At 30.9% G+C, this 22,412-nt stretch overlaps 1 protein-coding gene across 3 annotated transcripts in view; it reads left to right on the plus strand.

The window, feature by feature from the left end:
* LOC118185417 (josephin-1-like) overlaps positions 1-20,689 on the plus strand; it is a 35,832-nt gene extending 15,143 nt beyond the window's left edge. For all 3 annotated transcript variants that reach the window (XM_035355251.2, XM_035355249.2, XM_035355250.2), the window contains exons 3-5: positions 7,764-7,889; positions 11,444-11,618; positions 13,711-20,689. In XM_035355251.2, the coding sequence (XP_035211142.1) occupies positions 7,764-7,889; positions 11,444-11,618; positions 13,711-13,995 (586 nt within the window). In that variant the 3' untranslated portion in view covers positions 13,996-20,689. The remainder of the gene's footprint in view (positions 1-7,763; positions 7,890-11,443; positions 11,619-13,710) is intronic.
* Positions 20,690-22,412: the final 1,723 nt, after the last annotated feature.

The raw sequence follows: 22,412 nt of genomic DNA on the forward strand, positions 1-22,412 counted from the left end.
TTAGTGATATTTGATAAGTCTGTGTCATTTAAAATCTATCAAGAGATTAAAATGCTGTAAAAAATCAGCTCCTAGTTTAGGAACAGTAGTAATAAAAAAATTTCCAAGTAAAATTTTATACATGTCCATAATCATTTGATCCATGAGTTGAAATTTTGGAATTGTTAGCCAGGTAAAATTGGAGGAAATTAGGTTTTGATTTTTTAAATTATAATTGAAGAGAGGGATGTAATAGATAATCATATCCAAAATCAGTTAAAATTTTCAAATTGGATTTCTTGTTATAAACATGTAAACGATATGATTGTGCAACTGTAGGTATATTTGTCGCCGATGTATTCTGATCAACAGCCACTAGTGTGAATTTTCTCGATTGTCATACCTTCTTTGCTAATGAGGGTCCTTCAATGGATAATCAGAAATTCCATGACTGCGTGTTCAGATGTATCCATTTGTATATATGTAAATGTATTGAAAAATGATGAGTGACATGCTGCTGTATGAATTATGTCGAAATGAGAATGAAGGAATTAAAAAGTCGAGAATAAATCGAACTTTCACGTAGTTTTGAGACTTGGCGATAAGGTTAAACAGAATTAAATAATAATTGAAAATTCCCCCAAATTTGTTCCTACTCCAAATAAAAATAATAATAAAATAAAATAATGAAAATATTAAAAATATTTTTTTTAAATCTGAAAGCTTTCGGATTTTAGTGTTTTATGTGTTACCATTATTTATTAAATATCATGTTTTTCGCATTTATACCATAAAATTCCATTCAACAGCATTATCACAAAATACTTAAAAGAGCATATCTTTAGAATTTCTGATACACAGTCTCACGTGCAGGAGATAAAAATGCCCCCGTGCAGTGTTGCCATTGCTCGCTTTGAAATCATTGAATTTCGTAGTCAAAAACTCATAAATGCTTTACAAAATATGAAATAGATAATAAAACAAATTCCAAATTTGGGCTTCCAGATGCCCATATTTAGGTGGAGATGTACATTATTCAAAATTGGATGGCTCTAGTTAACATTGTTTTATCACAATGCGAGAAACATACATACATGTAAAATATAAAAAATATGACAGCCTTGCTCTATGCAACCTCTCGAAAAGGCAACCTCTAATTAACTTTTTGCAATTTCAGGATCTTGCCCCTAGACCAGTACTTTCGAGAGCATTCTGGCATGTTATGTAATTGCTGCTATAAATAAAGAGTTTGTGCCATTTTTCGTCAGATTGCTTTTCTCGTGCCACTGAAAGACGCTTGCTGCCGTTCTTCCCATCTGCCTCCCTTTGTTTGAACAATATGTCGCAGTAAATTTAAAGTTAATATTGTCGCGTAGATGAGGGGATCCTACAAATGAACAGGCAAGTACAAGTCTAAACTCAAGCCTTTTTATTAACTAGAACTGAATGAAGAGCTGCTTATATACAGCTGGTGAACATGCTAAAACATTCCAGACTTCGAATGTTCTGGAAGAATAGGAAGGAAACTTACATAAATAAGATAACATTAACAACAAAGATATTTACATAAAAACCAATTATCAGGCATCTTGCCGTTGATGGGTTTCGAACCCGGTACTTTCGGGTTTCGAGTCCTGCGCCTTCTCCGCTAAGCTATGAAGAGCTCTGTCGAAAAGAGCAATTTTCGCTACATTTCCCCCTTCTTAGAAAGAAGCAGTGTCCCGCTGCGATATGGTCTGGCTTCTTGTAACAGATCTCTTGGAAATATTGGGCTTTCTTTCATCGTGTAGTTGTACTTTCGGATCAAGATAGGGCTTCAACATCAACACATGAACGATGTCTTTTGAATTCCGTCGTTTCTTATTATGTTCCATACTTTCTACTTCGTACATCACATCAGAGAGCTGCCGTGTTATTCGATATGGTCCAAAGTAAGGTCTTAGGAGCTTTTTCGGATAACCCAACCTTTCGTACAGGAGTGAAGACCCAGACAAAGTCTCCGATGTTGTAGCTGACAGGTCGATGTCTCTCGTCATATCGGCGCTTGTCTGTGGTTTGCGCTTTAAGAACATGGAGTTTTGAAAGCTGTCTAGCTTCTTCAGCTCTAGTGATCAGATGTTGCGCATAACTATCTTCGATACTGTATGGGAAAATTATGGCGAGAGGAGTCTGGATATCTCTGCATAAATGAGAAAGAATGGGCTGAATCCCATTGTGTCTTGTTTGGCTGAATTATAGGCATAGGTTACAAATGGTAGAATAGTATCCCAATTTTTCTGATCAATGTCTACATACATGGACAACATGTCTGCCAATGTTTCATTGAATCTTTCAGTTAAGCCATTGGTCTGAGGGTGGTAAGCAGTCGTCAGCAGATGAGATGTCTTGCATAGATGAATTACTTCTTTAACAACATTGGATAGGAAGTTGCATCCTCGGTCACTTATCATTTCTTTGGGGGCACCATTCTTCAGTACAATTTCTTCAACTATAAACTTGGCAATTTCGGTGCCCTCAGCTGTCGGTATTGCCTTTGTGACTGTAAATCTGGTAAGGTAATCTGTGCAAACTATAATCCATTGGTTCCCATTTCGAGTAACAGGAAAGCGTCCAAGTAGATCTATTCCAATTTTGGTAAATGGTGTGTCAGGAGGTTTTATTGGATGAAGCTGTCCTGGTGGACGTTGCAGCGGTGATTTCCGTCTTTGGCATTCTCGGCAGTGTGATACATACTGCCGTGTGCTTCCATATAGCTCTGGCCAATGGTACTTCCTCCTTATTCGGTCGTACGTTTTGGCAAATCCGAAATCGCCAGCAGTTGGAGCATCATGAAGACATCTTAGAACCTCGCTACGAAGTTGCTTTGGTACCACCAAGAGCCACTGCTGTCCCATAGGATCATAACTTCTTTTGTACAGTATACCATTTTTTATTTAATAATTTTGATATGTGTCACCTCTCTTCAGAGTTGTAATGATGGATTTTAATCGTTTGTCCTTCTGCTGCTGTTTTCTGTAATCTACGATTGCTGCAAAGAAAGGGATGTCTTCATTGTTCTCAATTATTGGTTCTATAAGAGGTTTGATAGTGAATCTGCATTGGAGTGTTTCCGACCGCTCTTGTAGACAATATTTATGTCGTACTCCTGCAACCTGAGAGCCCACCATGCAAGTCTTCCGGATGGATCCTTAACATTGGCCAGCCAACATAAAGAGTGGTGATCTGTGACTACTGTGAAGGGTTTTCTGTAGAAGTATGGCCTGAATTTACTAATTGCCCAGATGACATCAAGGCATTCTTTTTCAGTGGTGGAATAGTTCCTTTCAGCTGCAGTAAGGGACCTTGATGCATAGGCTATTGGTCTTTCTTTGCCATCCTGGATCTGAACCAGTACTGCACCGATACCATACCCGCTAGCTCAGAATGTATCCTGGTTTCTGCGTCTGGAATAAAATGTCCCCAAACAGTGCCACTGGTCAGCAGCCTTTTGAGCGTTGCGAAAGATTCAATCTGTAATGTGTTCCAAGAAAATTTTGCATGTTTCTTCAACAAGTCATGTAAGGGCTTTGCGATATCTGTGAAATTTTGGATAAATCGTCGGTAGTAGGAGCATAAGCCCAGAAAACTTCGGACATCAGCGATATTTCTTGGAATAGGGAACTTTGCTACAGCCTCTACCTTTTGTGGATCGGGATATATCCCATGTTGATCGACTAAGTGTCCCAGTATAGTCAGTTTCTTTTTGCCGAATGAACATTTCTTGGAATTTAGCGTCAGTCCTGCTCTTTGGATACATTTGAGTATTTCCCTCAAATGCTTTTGATGTTCTTCGAAATTAGATGCGTACACGATTATGTCGTCGAGGTAGCAAAGACAAATATTCCATTTGAGACCTCTTAGTACCGTGTCCATCATCCATTCAAATGTGGCTGGAGCATTGCATAATCCGAACGGCATGACTTTAAATTCATAGAGACCATCTGGAGTCACAAAAGCTGTCTTTTCTATGTCTTTATCATCAACCTCTATTTGCCAGTAGCCTGACTTCAGATCCATCATAGAGAAAAGTTTTGCACCAGCCAGGCAGTCTAAAGCATCATTGATGCGAGGTAACGGATAGACGTCCTTTTTAGTTACCTTGTTCAATTTTCTGTAATCGACACAAAAACACCATTCACCATTTTCTTCTTCACAAGCGTGACTGGAGATGACCATGGACTATCTGATGGTTGTATCACATCTTCTTTTAGCATTCGTTGCACTTCGTCTGCAATTACACGCCTCTCAGTGGCTGACACACCTTTGTTTGATTGGTGCATTGTCACTTGTATCAATCTTGTGCTTCACCGAATTACATCGGGATTTTTTCGCAATACTGTTAAAGTCAAAAATGTCACTAAATTCATCTAGTAGACTCAATAGTTCGTCTTTCTCAGCATTGGTCAAACCTGTATTGACAATTTCTTTTAAGTTTTCTTGAGATAACCTTTTCCTGGACCTATGTCCCTTGGAACCTGCTGAAGCCTGATCACTTAGGAAGCAAATAGCATCGTTTTTTATGGTCGTTAAATAGCCTACATTCATCCCTTTCGGTATCAGTTGGGTTCGTCGAGAACAATTAGTTACCCATAATTTACCACAACCATCCTCTATAGTGACAATTGAGGCTGGTATCGATAGTTCTTTTTCGCACATAAGAACTCTATTTCCAACAATCATAGCTTTATCTGCTTCCTGTAACTGTGAATTCAAGGCACATATTCGCTTTGCGATGTTTGCTTCAATTACATAATCAGTTGTGGCAAACAAGGAGAGCTGTTACTTATTTAAATATTCAATGTCTGGAAGGATTTTGTCTGTGTGTCTGCAACTGTAAATTCTTGATTTCCACAATCAATAACGGCATCGGTGGCATGGAAAAAGTTCCATCCAAGTATCATTTAATGACTACATAAGGAATTCAAACGGCTTCTTAGTCCCATTCAAATCAACTTTCAATACACAGCACTCCGAGGCAGCTATAGTTTTACCACAGGCAGTTTCCAATACAGGTCCATTCTCAGTAAACATAAGAGCATTTAGCTGTCGACATAACTGTTCGGATATGACAGAATAATCGGCACCCGAGTCAACAAGGGCTTTCACACACTGTCCATTCACGATGATAAAAGTGTTATTCTTTTCCAACTTGGCTGTGGTGTACGTTAGAGGATTTTCTTCAAATGCGGCCTCACCTCCTGTACAGGTCGCTTGAGCTAGTTTTCCTCATTGGTTCGACGTGGGGAACGGCGTACTGGTGACTGCGATTGTCGGCGGTTGAGAGAGCGTCGCAGATAAGGTGAACTGCTCCTTATTCAGGAAGAACTAGGTTGTGCATATTCATCGTCGAAGTTGTATGTAGATTCAATATGCCTGTTCCGTCGAGGGTTGGATGTCTTTGCAGCTCTTGCATTTTCAAATATCTGGTGTCTTTCTCTACAGTACCTCAGAACATGTCCTGGGCGTCTGCAATGAAAACAGAGAGATACATTATCGTCAGTCCTCCACAAATGTGTTCTACGTTGTGGAGCAGTTCTCTGGCTGGCTTCATGTCTTGGTTGCGACCTAACTGGAAGTGAACGTTGGGTAGTCTTTTTGATTCTCCCTGCTCCTGTGAGTGGTGCCAGCGCCTCTATAACCTCTTCCTGGACCACAGATGCTATGCCATTCGGTGCTACGGGTTCTATTTCCGTGTAGCCCTGAACTTGCAATAACATTGCATATTGCGTAACATCAACTTTCGTTTTTGCATCTTAATTAGGCTGGAACAGTCCGTTCTTAATACAAACAGTGGCAGTGAAAAACGAAGTAAAAATAACTACTATATCCCTTTAAAATAAGAACTAAACCTTATGTAAAAGTTAGAATTATTTCAAGGAGGAGAGAGGATGCAGAAAAAGGGTTACAATAGGTCATATTTTCCAACAGAGTTGAATAAAGATATGGAATTTTAAAAGTTAAATTCTTCTGTGTCTTCAATTCTGCTGCTTTCCACTCTGCCTAGACTCTGATGTGACCAGACTGCTAAGCTTCATCATTTCCAATGCCGAGCTACTGAAAATATTACAAACATTTATGCGGATTCTTCATTATTTAATTTCTTTAAATATAATACAGGGGTGTAATATTTGATGGCAACAATTTAAAAAGGGATTCACCGTTTATAGTGAATCAACACAAAATGCCAAAACAGAATTAATAGCCCCTTTGGGCTAGTAAATATATTAAAAAATCAAATTCATTAATTGATGCCAGCCATAAAGTTAATAATTAAAACTTGGCAATTTAATAACAAGGAAAAATTTAAATATACTATCTTAAGATTTGAGAGAAGCACACAATGTTAAGTTGGACTAACCAGGGTCGGATTGCTGTATAGTTAGTTTCCAGAGCACAGAGTAATGGAAGAAAAGTCAAAATCATTCCGTGCAGTGGTCTACAGAGTTGCTGTAATAGTGCTTCCTCGAGAAATAGTGATGAATTGCCATGGCAACCATAAAGATATTTAAACAAACGTTTCTCTACAAAGTCACCAATGAAGTTCACGAATGTTCTCCAAAGCCACCAAAGAGTTCGTATTGTTGTGGGTGAGTACGTAGGAAATAAGAAAATACAAAAATATCTATTTATGAAACTTCATATCTCTGATTTGGTGAATATAAATACTGAGAATCAGATTTCTTTCTAACATTCTCATGAACTGAAAATCGTATTTGAAATGAACTTATATTATTTGTCACAGACTCTAATGAAATTATAAAAAGCTCCATTTGTAAACTCTTATGTTTCTTTCTGATTGTCTGCACCCCTGGTTTCAATATTCGATAAAAGTGTCAAGTTTTTTTTTGGCATACTGTCGAATGCATGTGCAACAGTAACCACTTCATGTTTGTTTCCACACAGGTTACATATTTTGTATTTAACTAAACAGTACATTTCAAGGGCTGTAAAAATGTAAATATTCCCCTTATATATTTTTGTTAGCTCATGATTTTTTTAAAATGTTTATAACATGCTTCTTTTTATTATTGTTTATGAAGAGAACAGTGCGTATGAACCATAAAGATAGACACACATATGGTTTCCACAAAGCTGACATGAGTTCCCAGCATTTCATGGAGAAGCAGATATACTAATTTTTCTCAGTTTGGGATAAAAGCTAAAATATTTTATTATTTAATTATTTAATTAATAATTTATTATTAATTTACTTATAGCAGTTCATGCTCTTCAGGCTCAAGATATTCATATTAATAAAGGATTTACAAATGTCCATTTTTTAACTATATGTCTGAAGTACCATAAAATGCATATGATTTTGGAGATAAATAATTTTTAAATTTAGAGAATTTTAGATCTGTTTTTATAGCCTTAACTTTTAAATCCTGTATTTTGACTAAAAATTGAATTTTGTTTTTAATGACTTTCAGTTAATCTGTTACAATTCAAATTTAACAAAATAATTTTTAGTTCATATGGTGTATAATGTTTATAAGCACAATATCATAAGGCATATTAGATTTTCATGCAAATTATCTCTTTTAGTGCTGTAAGCATATGAGTTGGCATTCCGATTTTTTTAAAGTGTATGTGTGAGAGAGAGAGACTATGCATGTGTACATGTATGCAAGGAATCGATAGAGAGATAATTTTATTTATTTTTTATTCTGAGGCTCCTTTCTAAAATTCAATTGTTAATTTGATCTGGTAATGCTATATATTTATTGCATATTGTTTTCTTTTAGTCTGTCTCCTGATAACTTGGTGAATCCTCATAAAAGTATGCTTGGTCTTGGTAATTATGATGTGAATGTTTTAATGGCTGCACTACAGTTGAAAGGTTATGAAGCTATGTGGTTTGATAAACGAAAGTAAGATGAATTAGATTGTTTGAAATATCAGATTTTGTTATTCAAGTGCACCTTTTCCCCTAATTCTTATGTATTTTGTTCTGATTTTAAAATAAAGAATGTACTTGACATAATCTATTTTTATGATTAAATTTAAGAATTTATTTGATTATAAAATTGAAAATTCATGAGCTAATTATATGTGTGTATGTGTATAATGTATACAGTACAAAGTCCAAAATCCAGACTTGTCGGGACTTCAGCGATTCTGGATTTGAGATTTTTCCCGATATTAGGTCATCAGATTAAATCTAGTAAGATGGTATGTAGAAATTATAAAATTCAAAATATGAAATCATTATTTATGAAATAATGAAGTATTTATGATCTAAAGGGTATCAAAATTTACAAAAAAAAGCTTAACATTTATTTGTTTATCTTATTAAACATTTCCTTCAATGTAAGTTGTTTAAGTTGCTTCATTTTTTGTACTAATACTTTCTCTTTAATTCATAAACATAATCTCTTGTTTAGTTACATTGTTGTAGTCCTGTAACTGCTGTGTCGAGAATTCCAACTAACTTGTCAATCAAAATTTTTTCTTTTTGAATAATTTCTCTGTCACTTTCTTCACTATCAGTAGCAGTATTTTCTGGATCTAGAACCATACGACAGATTTTGCCATTCATTAATTTATTGATGATTGAGAAGCATTGCCATCACAATGGAAAACATCTTTTATATCATCTTCATTTATTACCGCTTCTCCACATTTCTTTACAAAATCCGTTGAATAAGAAAATTTCACCTTTGTTTTGCGATATACAAAAACCTTTAAAATTAGTGGCTATCATCATCAAATTTAGCTATCCTTCACTATACATATTTGGCTATGTATCATGAGCTTGGCGACTAACAGCAAGTTCTTCCATTCAGTTTGATCTTGCTTCTATCGTGCACTGAGACAATTAAGCTTGAATTGTATTAGTTTAAAGTTCATAATGTTACACAATCTTCATAGGTCGTAGAATACTCCAACTTTTAATAGATGTAATATAATGAAAGCTTATGGAACTTGATTATCTGCTTAAGTTTATATAAGTAATAATATTTCTGTCTGCTGCTGTTCTACTTAAGTGCAAATATTTTTAATGTATTTTAATTTATTATAAATAGTATTTCCTGTTACCTTTTTGGAGATATTATTAAAGTAGTCAATTAGTTTAATTGTAATTAAGTTGAAATCTCTTCATTTATCATAAAGTTTTAATTTCTGGAGACTGACAATGCATAGATTAAGATAACCCACAGTTAGTTGAAATGATTTGCAAAAATTTGCCTTCAGATATATTGTTGATATTGTAGCTATTAATAATTTTAATCTCATTGGAAACACCAATATCTACCCTGAATGTCTGAAATTAAGCAAGACCAACTCAATGTTAGCAACAGTATTTTGCTACTGAGTGGGTCAAATATATTTTTTCATTTTAAAATTTCTTTTGCTGTAATGTTGCAGATTTTTAAGAACTAACTCCTCTTTTTGTGTTTTTCAAGTCAAATTTTTGTTTACTATTTTTTCACATGTTGGATAGCTTCTGTTTTTACATGTTTTTGGGCTCAGTCCACATAAATTGAAAATTATTATTATTATTAGATTTGTTATCTTTTTTGCTTGTTTCTGATGCTAATACTATATTTAATTCTTATGCTATAATTCTTTAAAAAAAAAAAAAAAAACTTTAACCTGGCCTGTATGGTTTTAAAATGTACATATGTTATTATTATTTCATGTATTGGATTACTTGTTTTTGCATGCTTGTTTGTTTATTTTGCATGTTTTGTTTTTTTGACTTGGTCTACTCAAAAAAATATTTTTTTTTCTTTTTTAAATTGACTATATTTTTGATGTTATTATTTTACAATTTTTTATGCTATTATTTTTATAGTTTTTTATGCTACTTATTTCGGATTGTAGGGGTTGGACTGATTAGGATACAGATTGCTTTGATTGTTTTCCTGGGATTATTTTCAAGTTTTGGTCTTTGTTAGTTCAGGAACTGGCTAATTTATTTAATGCTTTCATTCTACCCTTGATGATGATGCAGTGAAAGATGTAAATTTCTTTTTTCATTTTTGGTTTGGGCATGTTTTGCCCCTTTTCTTTCAGTTTGCAACTGATATCTTTGTTTTTTGCTTATTTTTGTTCTAAATCAAATATGGGATGAATTTCAAACATATCATTTTAATTTTATTTTGCATTATTCCCACCACTTGTTGCTGGTTTTCAGCACACAATTGGATAAGGTTTTGAACTGCTTTTTACATTTATTTAGATTTATATATATGCAATGCTATTGTAGATTTTTATGTAATAATGTAGAAAGGGGATGTGTACAAATGTTAATCCATAATAAAGAGCCAGCTTGGAAGTTGAGACAACTTAAATATTCTTTTTTATTTCAATTGAGAGTTGTGGCCAGAACCCACTTGGCACTCTAATCATGCCTATTTCCAGACTATTTACATTTCTGGTAATGTTGCAACAGGAAGAAAGCAGTAAGTAGCAGCCTACTTTTATTAAGAGGCAGAAGCAAACTTTAGTTATCTAATATGATAGCTTATTAAAAGAGAAAAGTTTCGTTTCTCAAAATTTTGAGTTAAGTTCCAAATTAATTACATCATCATCATTATGTAAAAGTCATGTGATGGTATTAATCTAGAAATTATGCATTCCAGAAAACTGTATTACTATTTTTAGAATAAAGAAGGGAAGTACTTAAATTAAAATGAAAAATTAAAGCATTGTTTGTAATTTAAATTATAATTTATATTTACATATTTTTTATCTTACACCACACACACTTGTGCATACGCACACACACACATATATATACTATATATAAATTAAACAAATAATTTCTTTAACACAATGAGGGGAAAAAATTAGGGGAAATTTTTGGGAGTGTGAAAAATTAAAAGTGTAAGACTGAAATTTAAAATTAACATAGCCTAAATTTACTGTATTAATAAAATAAAATAAACAGAATTGTTGCCAGCTTTATGATTTTAGATTGACTTTTCAGAGGTTGTTAATCTCCAGTCATTCTATTAGTCAACAGTTAAGAAATTTAAGAAATACATAATCACATGTGGAATGTAATTAATAAATTATAATAATCACAAAATTTACAGTAAATTTAAATATTATTATGCTTACAGTTGCAGTGTTGCATTGTGTTCAGTGTTCTTAGCAGTGGTGATTGTGCTCTGTCATAATGAGAAGAGCCGTGTGGATACTTTTGTGTGACAAGTTCCAAAACTGTGAAGTGTTTGGGGGAAAATGAATTTCATCGATTGTGTATAATTTCAATCCTTTTTTAACATATATATAATTTATGTTACATAGAGTTTATTTTCAAAGTTGATAATTCATTAATTTATGAGAATATGCTAAAATATGTATTAAATGTTCTGTAAACTTGAAACTTGTTTTATGCATTTAGTTTTTATTCATTTTGCTATTTTGAGATATATATAATTTTATTCATGTGCAGATTTTGTTTACTTTATAGAGATCCAAGTAACATAGATTTCAGCAAGACTTATGGCTTGATTTTGAATATACCCAGCGAAATGAAATTTTTGCCTCTAAGACTAAACAGAAAACACTGGATAGCAGTGAAAGAAATAAATGGAATATTTTATAATTTAGATTCAAAGTTAGACAGTCCAGTTTCTATTGGGAAGGTAAATATATAATATATGTACAGTGTTTGGGTGTTTTTTTGTTTGTTAGTTGTTGTTTATCAGTTTTGTAGGTGGTGGTGAATGTTGTGAAATTTAATCAATTTTCTTGGAAAAGTTGTCATTTTAGCATTAATCTTAGATCCGCAAAAGTAAAAAACTTATATATGTGTTCCTGAATAATAAAAATTAAAATAAAATGTTAAAAGAGGCATCATTTTACATTAAATTTGAACATTCATTTAATTTTTTAATTTTAATTTTAAAAATTGTACTACTAAAAATTATGTAATGGTACAGTGGTACATGCACCACAGTTTGAGAATCGGTGCTGTAGATACAAAGCACCAGATACAAAGCATGAACTTTTTGTTAGTCAAATTGCACTTTAGGATCTCAACAGGTGCAAACCAACCCCCTTTTCAGCCTGTGTTGTTGAAGCAAATCCACTTTTCATCACAAGTGATGATCCGGTGCAGAATTTTGTCTTTGTGTTGATATTCGAATAGATTAGTGCACGCCCGAACACATCTGTCCTTATCTGCTTAGTCAGCTGATGCGGCACCTAGCAATTGAACTTGTATGCAACACATAGTGCGAGTAATGAACATGGTACTAAGCAAGCTCTCGAGTTGTTGCGTACTGATCTTCTTCCACAAGTTCTCGCAGGTGGTCCTCATCAACATCAGTAGGCTGCCTAGAGAGCTCTGCTTCTTGAATGTCATATTCCATGTTTTTGAACTTTTGATACGAAACCGTCAGAGTGACATATGATACATTAGTATCTAAAGCTATACACATGATTTGGTAACATTCTGTAGCTGACATTTTGTGACAGAACTATAAGTAAATGATAGTTCTAATCTGGTAGCATGATAGTTCCATTTCGGACACCTTGCACTTAATGATGGTGATATTTTTTAGAAATTTCACAAGTATTCTAAAATAAGTCTGTTTCTTTCAAATGCCGAAAATCGTGTGGCAAACTAAGATTAAACACACCAACATGAACTGTTTGCCAAGCGATATTTGCGGTGGCAGGAAACTTTCATTAAAACCCATGATAATTTTATCATGAGTGTCATCATTATAATTAGACATTTTAGAAAATTAAGTAATGCAGTTTAATTTTTTTTTCAAGCCAAGTGACATTGCATTTGGTATTAAATATGATTGATAATTAATATGGGAAAAGGACTGCAGATATCATGCTATTCAAGGAAATTCTTCAGTAAGATAAATAACATTAGTGAAAATTACAAGCATTTGTGTAACTTTGCTACTTGAGGACTAGAGGTTTACTTCACTTGCTTATATTTTCAAATCATTTTTTATATTTGTCATTTGTTAAATATGCAGTGCATCTAATGCCAGTTAATTAATATTGTGTATCTCCTTTCTTCCTGTTTGTTCTTTTTATTCTAAAAATTTTTGCCTTTGCTCTTAATAGTTATAATCCATTATTCACAGTTTATCTTATATTTGTTTCTGAATTAAAATTTCAGCATGTATGCCTTCAGACATGATCTTAAATTAAAACATTGCACTTGTTTGAGTTTCCTGATGATGAATGGAAATTTCATATAAAATATGAGTAAACTCTTTCAGGATGGAAAGATAATTAATATCAATATAATTAATTTTATTTACAATTAATGTAATGTCATTTTGTGACTAAATGATGGAATCATTTTGAACTAGGTAGGAATTTCACTTTTAAGAAGAATAAATATAGTTAATCTTGTATTGTTGAATATAATTTTATTATTAATCTTTGGGAGCAATCATAAACTGATATTATGCATTAAAATGATTGTATTTGAGATCGTGCATCAAAATTAACTTTGAGCTTTTTAATATTAAAAGTTATGTATGGCATGCTAAACATAATGGTTCTACTTTGTTTCTTATTTTATTTTTTATTTTTTTTTTTTTTTATTATTATTTTTATTATACACTTTATTTTTGTCGTATATTATCTCTCAAAAATTGTAATATTGCTTTAAGAATTTTTTAAGAAGAAAGAAAAAAATTTTTACGTGTAATTATTTTTCAATTCAGCAATATAATTTAATTAATTTGTTTCATATTTCAGACTACTGACCTGGTTTCCTACCTTCGTGAACAAATTCGAGGGAAAGACCGTGAAATATTTATTGTTGTTCCTCAAGAATTGGATCGTAATTCTTTATGGAGGAAGGAAACTCGCCGTAGTGAAACATACAATATTCCAGTAACATCTTATTCTGTGAATCGTGGTTCAGTAAATAGTACAGTGGCTGTAATTCATTTGAATTCAGATACTGAAAACAGGCCTTTGACTTCAGTTGATTCATGCAAAGATGTAAACTGTGATGTGATAAGCCATATGAAATCATAGCCTTCAAAGTTACATATGAAGACACCTAAATGATTAATTGCCTCATATTATAAATAATGTTAAAATATTAAATAATCCATATTATTAACAAGACTAAAGGAAATAGAACATTGCAAATTTAATTTTTTCAGAATGATTTAATGTGAACTGATACCTTTTATAAAAGTATTAGGAAGTAGGAATCATTTGAATATTGATACTATGCACAATTGTATTCTCCGTCCTTGCTAGAAAGAAGCAGCTATTAATTCTATATCGAGAATCAACAAATATAATCATTTGTGTTATGAAACACAGTGTAAAAGTGACATGTTAATATATGAAATAAAGTGTTACTATTTAGGGATTGTTTTGTTTTGAAATATTTTATCTTTGTAAATACTACATATAATATAGAATTATTTAAAAAACATTACAATGATCTGTCATTTGCCACAAAATTATGTATTTGTTTAGTTTATTTTAAACTGAATTTAAGTAATTTATAGCCTAATTGTTTCAGTTAGTGAATGAATGTAAAATAGGATGTGGATATTTAGTACTTATGGAATATTGGTGTCAAATTAAAATTAAGCGATTTGTATAGGATATTACTTTAGTATGTAAAATAATGTTTATGTATTATTGAGATTTGAAAAAAAATGAAATCCTTATCCTATATTCTTCAAATGAAATTACTAATTCAGTGAAGTTTTAAATACAAGTAGAATAAAAAAGGTACTTATGAATTAACACAGTCACCCTGGCATAATTTGGCAGTTTTTTATAGAAGATAAAATATATCTTACATTTAAAAAAACTATTTTTTACATATATGTACATTCTAATTAGATATTTTTCTCAAAAATTAATCAATAAATTACTTAGGTGTTTTTTCTTGTTGTGGTGGAAATTTCTTGGCAATTGCTATCATAATTTGTCCATAAAAAGCTTGCAATTTGGAATGCAACACCATGGGAAAACAAAATACACATAGAAATGGTAGCATTGTTTGTTAAAACTGAAATGTCTTCATGTGCACCAGTGGCTGAAGAATTTATTATTGTGTGCATAGTTGTCAGAGTACACCACATTCTTAAAATTTGGCAAATTCTATTAAATTTTTGCATTAATACTTAAGAACCTTGAAAAATGTGTAATTTTTTTTACTATAACTTGAAAAACGTAACAAAACAATGATTTAAAATTTAAGATAGTAAAAGTTCATAATAGTTACAGTTGCATCATGTTCAGATATAAAATTCATTATTAATGATTCTCACAACTGTTAACTGTTATTAATTTTTTTGGAGGGTCCTGCTAGTTTTGCTTATTAATGAATGAGGTGGCATGGCAGATTTTTTTTTATTATTATTATTTAAAGTATGTACTAGAAGTTTTTTTTTAATGTATTAAATTTCTAAAACTGAAAATAGAGTATCATAACATATTATGTTACTATTTCACCTTCATACAAATCTAACTTTGCTTTTTTATTTTTTTATTTTTTATTTATTTTTTTTAAAAATATGTTGATTTTATGTTCTGTTGTTTTCTTTTTTCCTTCTTATTAATTAAAAATATTTTGCTAGTTAGCAAATTCAGCATCTGAAACCATAACTTTTTTTAAAGACAAAAACAATATACTGGGTATGTGCAAAAGATCCTGTGGTTTTAGTGAAAGAATTCAATATATTTGAATTCTATCATGTTGTGTAACACCTGTATGGGTTGTCAATTTACAATATATTTTTTATTATTACCAGTGAACCACTGCAAACTATCAAGTAATTTTTCCAGACCTTTCTGCAGATTGAATCTTCTTTGTTGTCAAAAAGTTTTTTTTTAATTTATTTAATTTATTTTATTGTATTTTTGATTTAACATGAACATCCTTTGCATTGTTATATGCCCCTTCTTAAAGAAAATTTTTTTAAGCAGGTGTCAATCTTTTGAAGCAATACCCAGTGAATAAGAGGGGTGCTGTATGCGTTCAGACAGATGTATATTGTCTTGCATTTTTATGATGGAATACATGGTGTCTTGCAGAAACTCTATGATGAAGCTTCTTGACCATTCATCAGCTCTAGGAACTTTTCTGTCAGAGCATTGCAAAGCTTGTCCAAATAATGGTAATATATCACTCCATTTTATGTTTGATTTGGTGATAGCAGTTGGCAATAGATTGCTCCACTGATAGTTGGAAACAGACTAAATAACCAATTAACTGTCTTCCACATTTTTATGTTATGCAAACTTTGTTTTGCAGTAAATTTTGAAGATTTGCCTGGCCAACAAAAGTTCTGTGTTATTTTACATTCTGATAGAAAATCCATTTACGACTGATGCAAAAATCCTGATGCATTTTGCTTGACAAGGCTTAACACACAAGAATTTACTCTCTTCCCTTTTCTGATAAATCTGTAGTACATAAGTGTCCAACTTTACCGCATATCCCACAGTAAGAATCTACTTCTCATTTGTTATCCCATGAAGCTGATCTTCACCATTGCTGGGAGTAGATTCTAACAATCTCTTGTATTTCAGTTCTTGGGACCTTTCAGGCCTTGGTTGATCTTCACGTTGCTTATCACTATTACAAAAATGTTAAAATAAATATAGGTATGTTCATTCTAAAACAGCATTATTGTCATAAATGTTACATATTCTTCAACCCATTTCTGCTTTGTATTCAGAAGAAAACTGATATAAAGACAGTGCCTGATAATCTTCTTTTTACCCCCCTTTTTTTTTCTCTGCTACTTAGAAACTAATGCACATTGCTCATACCAGAATTCTTTATTAGGCAGGACAGTCCCATACTGCCTGCTATTATGTAATGAAAGCCATAAACAAATTTCTAAAATCAAAAGGATTTCCACAATAAAACTGCAAAAGCATTTTACACATATCCAGTTCAAAGCAAAAGAGGATTTATGATTTAAAATAACTAAATTAACAATTCATGTTCAAATATGAAATTGACTACTAATTCTAATCTATGAATTAATTAAATTATTACTTGATGTTTACTAATTTATTGAACTATTAATTGCATTTGCAAGTTGTAATTCATGGAATCATTAAGTAAATCCTTTACTGCCAATACCAAGTATAGAAAAGGAACAGAAATGAACTGAAATTTGATAATTAAAAATATTACAAATCCTTTATAGTTCAAGCTAACTAGTCTATTAAGTAATTTATTCAAAACTCTTGGATGTAAAGAGGGTGCTTTGTTTGAATTTTTTTTCTTTTTAAATGGACTAAATAACCTAATAAATCAGATCTTTAAAATATTTAACATTACATTTAGAGGTCCTAAAGCAACTTTTAGGAATAGGTAATATTTGTAAAATTTTTAATTGAGTAGAAATGCGTGTTAACTGTGTATCAAATATTTACTTGCTGCTGTAGTAAAAAAAAAAAAAAAAAAAAAAAAAAAAAAAAAAAAAAAAAAAAAAATCATAATTTCTGATTTATAAGTGTAAAAAAGTTCATTTTTTCAGTACAATCAGAATCATATTTACCAAGCAATACTGATTGATTAAGATTGCTCTAAAATAATAAGACTTAATAGTGAATGAAACATGTTTGCAAGAACTTTTAAGGAGCTGCTAAAATACATTAGCTGAAATTCTATATTAAATTTCTTCTTATCCTTGATTTTCCTTCACAGGAGAGGAATGCAAAACAATGTTACATCTTTTAGAATAAAATCATAAAATCAGCATTTAAAAGCAATTAGATTTCATATTCAAATATGTATTATTCTTAATTGTTTGATTTTTAATTCTTTGCCTTTAAGTAATTTTCAGAAACTGAAATTAAATGTCTATTATTTAGATACAGCAATTTTAGTTACTAGTTAGATTTAATGTTTTAAAAATTCATTGCAGACTTTTATCATAAAGGAATTTCAAAGTTATAGTTGAAGCAAATGTTGAGTTTTGATGTGCAGTATTTATTTTTTCAACAAATAAAGCACTTTATTCTGCATGGGTGTTTTTATAGTTAATATAATATAGTTTTTTTAGTTAATATACATATTTTAAAGCCATTCTGTTTTGTGAGTTTTCATTATAGCTGTATATTTCAGTAATTCTTATTTTTAATGTAGTTTGAGAATGAAGAATTTTGTGTAGTATCAGTAATTATTTAAAATGAAAAAGAGGGATTACATGTGAAATTTTTATGTAAAGCATTCCATTCGCTAATATCAATGACATTAATAACATTTTTTAGAATAAATCATTATATTTTCAGTGTAAGTTTTTTAAGACAGTTTTGATCAGTTGAATGTTATTTTTATTCTTTCTTAGTTAAATAAATTGTTAAGTATGAAAAATTTCAGTAATTGTTGAAATATAGATAACAGTTTTTATCTCAACTTTTTTGTCAGTCTCTGATTCAAATCACTTTTTTGTTTATAATTTGCACAGAATTTGTTTATAATTGAACTGTATATATTATTTTATTGTATAACTTTAATTGCACTGGAAATTATCTTTTTTTTTTTTTTTTTTAAATATTTTTTTCTTAATTTTAGTTTGTGCGTGTATTTTATTATAAATACTGTGTTTATCTAAAGTTGAGCTCCCAACTGTATTTAACATAGAGTTTTATGTAAAAGTATTTTTTTTTTTCATTTGAAATATCATTGTATAAAATTGTTATAATTTGAATGACAGAGTTGTTTTAGTGTGATTGATGTTTCATTATGAGCAGTCTTGAAGAAAATTTAATATAATGCAATCCTTTTGTTTAATACAGTATTTTGATTAATTTAGTTTTTGTGAATTACTGTTTTACTATATCATGATATTTATTTTAGATCATACAGTAAAAAAATTCATGTATTAATTGACATTATTTTAGAGAAATTTATCCATTAATTTATAACTCTGAGAAAGTTTTGCTGCTGAAAAGCTCTTGACTTGACCAAGAAACGAATCACAAAATTATGAAATCTGTATGTTGAATATACGGAAATTAAAATGAATAATCTATGCATTTAAACAAAAGCTGCTTCAAAACTTCTGTTATCTTATAAGCAGATGCGTAATTCTACAAAAAGAGAATTTTTCTGCAGTTATTCTCGTCAATTTTCTTCCTGTATTTCCTTTTTATTAATTCAGAAATTTATAGTAGTATTAAATTATACATGTATATGGCTGATAATCAGAGTGGACTTCCCATTGCCTTTTTTTACAAAAATTATTCTATGTTAACTGCTTAACCTTTCTAAAAGAAATAAATCTTCACAGTGCCATCTTACCCCCAAAAAAATTATACTCTTATTCTGACTTTTGGATCTTAACGTTTTTTTTTTTTTTTTTTGCCTTTTAATTAGAAATTATCACTAGTATCCGTTTACTTTTGTTTCTTGTAGACATTCAAACGTTTTGTCACTCAGGAAGGTGGTAAAGTAGTTGGCAGTGTATTCATATTTTGCTAAGGCCAGTTGTTCAGGAATTATAAATACAGTATGATCTCCAGTGTCTCAACAATATAATTTTTTTCCTTCCACTTTTGGCAAAATCATAAAATTCAGTTCATAAACTTTATACACAGTATTTACAATTAATGCCTTAAAAACTTTGGTGAATTTTTGTTCTCAAAAGTTCCCTGTTGAAAGCTAGCATATTGCTTATTCATCATTCATTATTTTCAACTTTCCCTTTTTACCGTGATACTTTCGGTTTTTTTAAGCACATCTCTAAGTATATGTAATCAAATCTCCTGATTTTTTATTTTTGGCCTTTGCATTAGAAAATTTTTCCAAGCTATAAGTTAAATTTGTTAAATTAATGAAACTTAAGGTGTGCAAATTCCATTCTTCCACCTGTAGTTACTGTCAGCATAATTTTTTCTTATTTGTTCTGAATTGTCTAAATCTACTATCAACACTTGTAGGACTTTTTTTATGATGATGTAGGCAATGTTTGTATTTAATTTTGTTTCACATCCATAAATGATACATGACTAAGTTTAAGCACACAGCTCTATATATGCTAATTATTAATTATCTTTTCGTCACATTTAAAAGTAGCTTAATAAAAAATACTGTTCTGCCCTTCTCGGGATTTTCTCAGTATAAAAAAATTGTAAGATGAAAAGCCCAAGAGCATAAAATTTATCAATTACTACTAATAATAAATTAATACATTTTTTATCAACCTGAAACATACGTTATAAAGTGAACTGGAGTTCTCTTAAAATGGTGTCATCATTTAGAATGAAAATCGTTGGAAACCTCCCTATTTTTCATATTTTAAAGTTGGCAGCTATGACATTTGATTTTGATGTGCACACTCTCTCAGTGCATACATTATATTACAGACTCTATGGATTTCCTATCGAGTTTCTGTTTTAGGAATAGGAAATTAAAGGTGAGTTAGAGTTTGATAATTGTAAATTCTGTACTGTGCCCAGAGATGATTTCATCTATGATTTGGGAAATGAATGACTGCAATGAAACTTAAGAAGACATAAATGAACCAGTACTTAAAATTATGCTTACATATTGTATTTAAATATTATTATTATTGTAAATGTAAAATGGCTGTAGCTGTAATTTTAATTCTCATTACTAGTATTTTTTTAAATAGTGCTCTAATTTTTTACAGTTAAGCTTTATTTTTGCTACAAATAAATAGCAATTTCAAGAATTGTAGACCTTATTTGTAATTTGTAAATAAATATATTAAAATGGTGTTGGTGTATTTAATTATAACAAAGCACACTAGGGCTATCTGCCTAAGGGGAGGGATGCCTTCGTGGAGAACTTTCTAAGGGAAACTGGCTCGTATACATGTTACACATGGGGAAAACCACGAAAACGCCCATGCAGCCAGCCCGTTTGCAGGATTTGAACCTCGGAGCGAACTACCAGTGTTCAGCGACTTTACTGCTCGGCCGCTGGTGGGCTATATTAAAATGTTTTAGTGAATTTATTTTGTCATAAAAATATTAGTTACAGCATTGTGTTATTTATACTTAAAAATGTTTCTTTAAGCTTTGTTGTTTGTGTTAATTTCAGAAATTATGAAGCTAGTATCACCTTCCCTTTTTTAATGAAAAAAAGAATAAATGTCTTTCCTGATTTGTATTATTGTAGAATACATCTCTCTGTATATGTAATTCTATTCTGTATAAATAATTTTAAATAATATCATAATTATATATAATGTTTTTATGTATTTATGTTGTATTTGTGTTTTTAAATAAGCTAGAGTATTTTTATTTTTCTTGTAAGTGAGTTTGTAAAATATCTGAGCTTTCATTCAATTGATACTTTACATCATTAAGCAGCATTTTAATTACCTTAATTCCTATGAAACAGAAAAGAAAATATTAAATACTTCAAGCACATGTTCATACATCATAAAAAGATAACTTTTTGTGTTTTATACCTGTGAGAAGTGTTCCTTTTCTTTCAGTTTAGTGGTTGCATCACAAAAAAAAAAAAAAAAAAAAAAAAAAAAATGCTTTTTAGATTCTTGAAAGTAATTGGTCTTAGCTTTCAGAAAGCTTTTGAAAATTTTATGTTTTCCTGTTCTAAGTCTAATGAATACGAAATGAAAAAAAGAGATGGTAATTTTCTTTTATGAAAAGAGGGAAAATTATCATAGCTTAATAACACATTTATTTCAGCTTAAACCATACTGATGAAACTGTAGAGAAAATAGATAAATATATTATAACATGGAGTTTTTAATCATACATATCAGTTTTTATTAGCAGAAAATTCACTGTTCAATTTGGCAATGTCTTGGCAAGTTTAGTAGTTATATGAACTTGTTAGAACAGAGTTAGAAAATAACTCTGAATTGCCATAAAGTTGCCTACATCTTTATGAAAAAACCTGGAAAGATGCATGCAGTTCTGTTTTCTGAATTATCTTTCTGAATTATAATTTCTGAATTCTTGTTTTCTGTATTTTATAAGAAATTTTGAGAATGCTCTAGAATTTTTACTAATCTTCAAGAATGATAAAAATCCAAGTGAATTATCAAGTAATGGATCTGTCTCTCTCAGTAGTACTTTGTGTAAATTAACAGAATGACCAATCATTAATACAATTTTTTTTTTTTTTTTTTTTTTAAACGGGTGAGATGCGACTATATATCTGATGGATGAGTGGATTTTAGGAAAAATCAGAATATTGTGGAACAGCTAGCCAGACTAATCAAGTTAATTACAGATGACTTTTGTTAAAGAGCTCTGTGGGTATATCTATTTACTTTTAAACTGTCTTTGATGGGGTGTGGAGAAAATTAGTAGTCTTTATAAGATGATCAATTTGGGAGTGTATGGAAATATTTATAGTTGGATTAAAGCCTTCGTAGATCAGAGATTTATCAAATTTGGTTTATTTGATTACTCAAAGGCTATCTGCCTAAGGTAAAGGATAGCCTTCGTGGAAGACTTTCTAA

The sequence above is a fragment of the Stegodyphus dumicola genome, chromosome 5, assembly GCF_044657685.1.
Source record: "Stegodyphus dumicola isolate Sdum_Otavi_A_Nest chromosome 5, ASM4465768v1".
In the NCBI taxonomy this organism is placed as follows: domain Eukaryota; kingdom Metazoa; phylum Arthropoda; class Arachnida; order Araneae; family Eresidae; genus Stegodyphus; species Stegodyphus dumicola.